Source organism: Sorex fumeus, unplaced genomic scaffold (assembly GCF_029834395.1).
Source record: "Sorex fumeus unplaced genomic scaffold, SorFum_2.1 ptg000001l, whole genome shotgun sequence".
Lineage (NCBI taxonomy): Eukaryota > Metazoa > Chordata > Mammalia > Eulipotyphla > Soricidae > Sorex > Sorex fumeus.
The window spans coordinates 3,801,452-3,809,149 of NW_026606058.1; the positions used below are offsets into that span (position 1 = coordinate 3,801,452).

General features: G+C 50.6%; 1 protein-coding gene across 1 annotated transcript; it reads right to left on the reverse strand.

Annotated features, from left to right (window-relative positions):
• Positions 1 to 950: 950 nt before the first annotated feature.
• Positions 951 to 4,539, reverse strand: LOC130031947 (cornulin-like). Its single transcript, XM_056123541.1, has 3 exons — positions 4,393 to 4,539; positions 2,730 to 3,203; positions 951 to 2,060 (listed from the first exon to the last, which is right to left on the reverse strand). Exons 1-3 carry the CDS (start codon positions 4,528 to 4,530, stop codon positions 1,005 to 1,007), a joined length of 1,668 nt encoding a protein of 555 aa, XP_055979516.1. The 5' UTR covers positions 4,531 to 4,539; the 3' UTR covers positions 951 to 1,004.
• Between the last annotated feature and the right edge of the window lie 3,159 nt (positions 4,540 to 7,698).

The window sequence follows — 7,698 nt, forward strand, 5'->3', positions numbered from 1 at the left end:
TGGAGGATCTAGTTATATCATTGTGGGAAACCTTCTGAAGCATCTGATCTATCACACTGCAAGGATCAGAAGGCTTCTTAAAATGTTTCAAAATATTTCTAAATTCCACTCGAAACCTTTAGACGCAACATCTCCAGTATTAGGTTTCTGTGTCTTCTGTATCTTTATTTCAAAAATATTCCCACGTGATTCTTGAATAAAAAAGACCTAAGAAGCTCTATCTCTTAATTTATTCCTAATCCATGGGTAAGACCTCGAGAAATATCAGAGCAGAACTGACAAGGAGGTGGGATCGGGAGCTTGTAGACCTGGTTCTTGCCTCATCTCCTCCCCTCTTCTACACATTCCCTGGACGTCTTCTTCGTCTTCTTCCTGGGGTTCAGTCTTCTATGTTCCCGTAGAGGCAAGCAGAGAGTTCTAGGTCATGATAGATTAATAATAGCTTACCCTCTGAAATCCTGCTTGTCCTTCCAGAGCATTACAAAAGAGATTCTTTTTTTTTTCTGCTTGTAACCTTTCCAAATTCATTCCTGTCAGCATTAAAGTTTGATATCTACTCTTTACAGCTCTTTGAATCTCATCAGTCTCTTCTCAACTGACATCTCCCAGTGTCAGACCACACCTAGTTCCTTATCACAGCTCTGTGAGTCTTACCACTGGAAGTGATTGAATGAGACAAGAGCCTGGTAGTTTATGAAGTCTTTTATTGATGCCTGCAGATAGATGGAGCAATGGACAAATAGCAATGGGCAGCTAGGGAGAATTCGATATGAAAGAACTACTTTTCTCTCAATTCCAGCTCCTGAGAGGTAAAGGAGGTAAGAGGAGTCTAGGGTACTTTGCAGAAATACTATTACTGAGAAAGACTGAAGAATGAAGCACTGTGATTAAGAGCTGATGTCCAGGGACCTGCATACTGAACTGTACAGGGCAGGACCAACCACCCCTCTCTAGCTATCCCTTTCCTAGCACTGTAGTTCATGGGGGGTGGGGAGGAGGGACACTCATGGCTTGGTACGCTTAAAGTAGGAATAGAGTCCACTGATGCCTCCCTTCACTTCCTGCTGGACTGACTCCTGGCCCTGGAATGAAGGCACACTAGTGTGTAGGCTGCCCTGGGCCTGCCCTTGGATTTCTGTATCCCTGGTGTGGTCATCAGCCCATTCCCCGTGAACCACCATGGACTCGTTCTCTCCTTGCCTTCTCTCCGTCCCCCTTGTGTGGTCATCAACCCATTCCCCGTGAACCACCGTGGACTCGTTCTCTCCTTGCCTTCGCTCCGTTCCCCTTGTGTGGTCATCAACCCATTCCCCGTGAACCACCATGGACTCGTTCTCTCCTTGCCTTCGCTCCATCCTCCTTGTGTGGTCATCAACCCACTCCCTGTGAACCACCGTGGACTCGTTCTCTCCTTGCCTTCGCTCCGTCTCCCTTGTGTGGTCATCAACCCACTCCCCATGAACCACTGTGGACTCCTTCTCTCCTTGCCCTCCAGTCCCACTGCACTCTGGGCGAGTGCTGCTCCCCTCCTGTCTCCCAGTGCTCGGTCCAGTCTGGGCCTGTCCCTCCTGCACTGTCTGTCCTGCCTGGTGGTTGCTCACATGTGTCCATTTGGGCCCACTGCCTGACTGTGTCTGAGTCTGTGCCTGGCCTGATGTTGGGTTCTTGCCTTGTTCCACAGTGTGGCTCTGAGACCCCGTCTGTGTCTGCGATTGTCCTGTCACCACCTGACTTGTCTGGTTCCTGTCTTGCCCGTGGGTCTCGGTCCATCTGCTCTGGTCATAGGTGGATTGCTGAGTTGGGTTGCTGATATTTCCGGTTTGATGGTGCCTGTTCTGCTCTGTGGTCTGGGTATGTGTCTGGCCATGAGACCCCGTCTGTGTCTGCGATTGTCCTGTCACCACCTGACTTGTCTGGTTCCTGTCTCGCCCGTGGGTCTCCGTCCATCTGCTCTGGTCATAGGTGGATTGCTGAGTCGGGTTGCTGATATTTCCGGTTTGATGGTGCCTGTTCTGCTCTGTGGTCTGGGTATGTGTCTGGCCATGAGACCCCATCTGTGTCTGCGATTGTCCTGTCACCACCTGACTTGTCTGGTTCCTGTCTCGCCCGTGGGTCTCAGTCCATCTGCTCTGGTCATAGGTGGATTGCTGAGTTGGGTTGCTGATATTTCCGGTTTGATGGTGCCTGTTCTGCTCTGTGGTCTGGGTATGTGTCTGGCCATGAGACCCCGTCTGTGTGTGTGATTGTCCTGTTACCCCCTGACTTGTCTGGTTCCTGTCTCGCCCGTGGGTCTCGGTCCATCTGCTCTGGTCATAGGTGGATTGCTGAGTTGGGTTGCTGATATTTCCGGTTTGATGGTGCCTGTTCTGCTCTGTGGTCTGGGTGTGCCTCTGGGTTTGTGAGCCCATCTGAATGTGTCCTCCTGCCATTCCCTGGCTCTTTGGGCTCTTATCTCGACCATGGGTCTCCGTCCCTCTGTTCTGATCAGAGGTGGTGCTTCGAGTTTGATGGTACCTGTTCTGCTCTGTGGTCTGGGTATGTGTCTGGGTGTAAGGTCCTGTCTGTGTCTGCACTTGTCCTGCGGTCACTCCCTGGCTTGTCTGACCCTTGCCTTGACTGTGAGTCTCAGTCTCTCTATTCTGACCATGGGATTGCTGAGACTGGGTGACGCTGCTTCCGGTCAGTCGGCCCCCACCCTGACTCACATTGTGGGTGACACCTGTCTGCACCTGGGTTCCAGTTCTGGTCACACTCTTGCCTGTCTGGTGGGATCCTTCCTGTTTCATGGTCTGTGACTGTCTCTCACTGGTCTCATGGCTCTTGTCTCCTCCCGCCAGCTGGCTCTGAGCTCTGGGCTGCCTGTCTCTGCTGCTGCCCTGGCCCTGGCCCTTAGCCGCTGCCTGGCCCTGCCCTTTGGAAATCTGTGACTGTCCAAGGGTGCTCTCCTTGGTGCCCTGGCTGTGCCCAGCCCTTCCCCGCTCAGAGTCTTTCTTCTGTCCTCCTTTCTCTTGGAAGGCCCCGGTGGGATGGCTTCCAGATGTCTTTGATCCACAGGCTCCCTCGGGATTCTCATTTAGTGTCTTGAAACAGGCCTGGGCAACTTTGAACACCAAGACAAGGAATTCTTTGAAGTCCACAGTCCCTGTGCCATCCTCATCCAACAGGCGCAACACTTCATCGACCGTGGCCGGGTCGTGGGGTCTCTGGGGAGAAGACAAGGCTAAATCAGCATCCTCCTTTGAGGAAGACGGGCTTACATGAGTTCACTCAGCGTCAGACCAGAAGCCCCGGCTCAAGCCCTGTCCCTGCACTCATACAGCAATAGTGCGTGAACATGCAGTCCCTTTGCTATTCCTCTCATCTCTTTTCCTCAAGGGTATGAGCATGTTTGTTTCCTCTGTGTCTGACACAACTTCTGCCTTATAGGAGAACTGGGTAAAGACTTGCTCGAGCAGGCCCAGTAACGTCTCCATTATGAGACTTCTTGTTACTGTGTTTGGCAAATTGAATACTCTCGGTAGCTTGCCAGGCTGTCTGAGAGGGGTGGAGGAATCGAACCTGGCTCGGCCAGGCTGGCTGCGTGTAAGGCAAATGCCCTACCGCTGTGCTATCGCTCCAGCCATGAAGAATAAATGCATACAAGCTGGCATTTAGAAGGATTATTTGGGTTTTCCTCAGCCCCTGGCCTACAGCACTGAGGGTATGTTTCTGCAATGAGCCCACCACCAGAAGAAGCACATTCAGAACCTCACCCTGGACAAATGACCTGAGAAGCCTGTGGAGTCTGTGGTTTATCCCCAGGGTAAGGTGGTAGGGGTCTGGTTGACCATGGGTAAACCTACATATAAATAAATAGCACCCCATTGTTCCCTCAGACCTTTGTCTTGTTAGATGTGAGCCAAGGTCAGGGAAGGGTGTCGAGGCCCTGGTTCTGGCTTCCGGTGTGTCCCCTGAGCTGTTAACAATCTGCCCATTGCAACCTTGTGTCTGATGAGATGCGCCACCGGTTAATGCAAGGCTTCTCATGGTGCTTATTAATGGGTGATCAAGTATCTGATAGACATGGGGAATGTTATGTGTCAGATAGAAAAAGGAACCGGAAGTGGCAATTATTTTCCTTGCTAAAGTGTTCAAAGGCTCTGTTCCTTTCTGTGCTGTCCCTTTAGAGCCCCTTTTTCCTTGACTTTGAATTAGAGTCCCTGAAGTCACGGTGATTTCTCTAAGGCCAGGACCTGCTCGCACCATGACCGTCTCCTGTGTCTCTCCTCTCTGTGTCTGCCCACACAGCTGTGTAACCGCTGCTTCCTCAGACTCTGAAGGCAAAGCAAATGCAAGTGAATCATGTTCTCTCTCCTCTCCCGCCCACTCCAGGTCTGGCTGGGCCCCTCATACCACAATGACATCAGCGAATTCTTGCTCCAGGAGCTTTTTCAGCTGGCTTCGACTAAGCACAGCACAGCCCCCTTCAGTCCTGGAGTAGCGTTCAAAGGCTTCAATGATCCCGTTAATGTTTCCCAGTAACTGCGGCATCTTCACAGTCAAGCTGCAGAAAGAAGAAAAGCCCCCTTGGGGCTCATCATCCAACTCACAGTTCCCAGCGTAACTGCTGCTCCTACCTCCTTCCCTTGGCCTCTTTCTCTTCTGGCCTCTCTCCTTGGCCAGCCCTACTCCCTGAACTTTGTCATCGGGAAGGAGAGGCACGTGGTCCTTAGATGTGCAACTACTGTGCTGGAATGTCCCTGCCAGCCTCACCACCTCTCAGGTGGGCTAGGCAAGGCCAGATGCTTTGCCTCTTATTGCCTCAGTGTACTCACTGTGAAATGAAGGGAATACCAATATTTGTTTTATAAGATTACTGTGAGGATTAAAAGAGATAATTTAAGTAAAGCACTTGGCATTTACTGGCTTCTAAGTGTTGGCTATTAAACATCATTATTATGTAGTTACGTACAAATATAATTTATGTCCATCTGTGTTTTCTGCTGCACACTAGACACTTTCATATTCATCACCTCTCGTCACCCTTATTATCTCACTTTATTTTTTAATAGGCAACGAAACAAACTCAGAGATATGAGATTATTTGCACAGAGACCGCTCCCTAGCTGTGGACAGAGAGCTCCTTACCAATCCTAGGGCCGTGAGGTCCCACAGGGGCATAACAAGCAGCATGTATGTACTCGAGTCAGTTCTGGACTTGTGAATGGAGGCCACATACAAGCCACAGGGGCCAAAATCTGCCCTCTGTAGCTTCCCTGGGGGAAGGTATTCAGGACGAGTCTGCACTCCCAGCTGCTGGGATGCAGAAGGGGGCGGGGGTACCATCCCCAACTGGACTCTGAAAGTTCAAGATTCTCTGAAAGTGACCTTAGTCCTCCGCCCTGGCCCCTGAAAGAGGGCAATCTGCCTTTCCAAGTGCGTGACTCCTTTTAAGCTTGGAGCCCTGGTGGCCGATGAAGAATGATTCCCACTGAGGGAGAGATTTCCCTCCTCATCAGCCTGGGATTTGGGGCAGAGTGAAGGAAATGTTGCATGAGCAAGAGACCCAGAGATGCGCCAAACGGAAGGCTCAGAGAGAGGGAGGAGAGAGGGTGTGGCACCAAGGATGGCAAAGTTCAGATGCAGTGGAGGCAGGAAGGCTGCAGAACTGCAGGAGGGAAGGGGCTGTGGAGAACAGAACACAGCCAGAGCGTGACGCTCAGAGGCAGGACACTGAAGGAGGGAAAGAGGGGTCAGAGCAGACGGGGCTGCACACCCTCACTGGACTCTTGCAGGGCGTCTTTTCTCTGATTTGGTAGCCAAAAATTTTAGGCAGGCTGCTTTCCTCTGAACATCAAGATAAAACGTCAGAAAGTCACATAAAGGTACAAGCATCCACAGAGACCTGAAAAGATCCTGTTTTGAACATTTCTTTACAATCATGTGGCAGTCATCACCCACTGCCTATGAACAGTAATGATAGTAAAACGGACATTCAGTTATATTTAAGATCCCTTGAAATAAATCCATAAATTGATCCTACCTAAAAGTCACCCAGTGGACTTCCTCCCACTCCCCCTTTTCCTTGGACAAGTTTCCACCCCCCTTGTTGAGTTGACAGAATAGACTTGATTCTGGCCTCACAGACCCCAGGCGCTGCAAAGAGCCTTTCAGGACTTCAAAAACAGGAGAGTTTTGCTAGTCGAAGAGGTCCGTGGGTTGTTCCTGGCTGCAGCTACAAAGATGATGGCCACAGAGGAGGAGGAGGGAGCTCATCCTGCCGACAGGGACACTTTATCCTTGACCAGCACGGTCAGTCCAGGTTTCATGAGCTCAGGTGAGCAGGACACAGGGAGTAAGAAAGAGGTTCCTCGGGGGAGGACTTACCTAAGGCGCGGCGGGATGGGGCTATGAGCGGCGTGAGAAGTGGCTGGCCAGTGAGACCGAGCCTTTTATAGAGGATTTAATCAAGGCTAGTGTTTTAGAAGGGACTCCCCGCCCCGCTGAAAGGCTTGATTCATCCGGGGCTCAGCCCAGCCCAGCCCCACCTCCCTTCTGGTCTGTTTCACCTGTTGACACAGGGCCACACTGTCTAATTAGCAGCCACACCCCCACACTTAGTGGCCGCGCTTCCTCACTTGGGGTCCGAGGCCTCTGCCAGCCAGCTCCTTTCCCAGGTGACGGGTCAGAGCATGCAGCCCAGGGCCAGGGACTCCTGTGCACGGTCTGTGTCTCGGGCTAAAGCCGTGGGACTCGTGGATTGTTTACACGCATTACACATGCATGTGCATATGCACACACGCCAATATATCACACGTTTGTGTGTGCGCACATTCCAGTACATCACACATATATGTGCCTATGCATACTATATCACACATGTATCTGCCTATGCAGACTATATCACACATACATGTGCACGCGGACACTCCAGTGCATCACACATGTACATGCAGATGCTACACGCACAGCCACCCCAAGGTGGCTCCTTCCCAGACTGCTCTTTTGGAAGGCAATGACGTCCCTCTAGTGGATCGCTGTTATTTAGACCACTTGGGGAATTGCCGTGGATCGCTGTTATTTAGACCATTTGGGGAATTGCCTTGCATGCCAAGTCAATGAGGATAATAAGAAAATCTAATCTCTTTTTTTGGGTGAGCCTCATTTTTAACCCAAACAAAAGTTCCTCTCTCCTCCACCGTCCCCTCCCCCCCAGGGTTGCAAGTGTATTAAAGATGACATGAGATGGCCAGAGATGATTAGGAGAAACCACTTCAGTGCAAAACCAAGGGATACAGTGGTTGACCGGACAGTAAATATTTATGGAGAGCCAGTGCTACTGTATTTATTTTTAATTTATTTCTTTCACAGTGAGATACACCAGTCACAAAGTTGTTCATGATTGGGTTTCAGTCATACAATGTTCCAGGACCCATCCTTTAACCAGTGTGCATTTCCCATCACCAATGTCTCCAGTTCCCCTCTGGATACCTCCACGCTCCCCAGCTTTTTTCTATTGCAGTACTTTTCTTTTTTTATTTTTTTTAATTTAATTTTTTGTTAGTGAATCACTGTGGGGTACAATTACAGACTTACAAATTTCCACGCTTGCGTTTCAGTCATACAATGATCGAGTACCCATCCCTCTACCAGTGCACATTTTCCACCACCAATGGTTCCAGCGTCCCTCCCACCACCCCCAACCCCCCCACCCCGCCT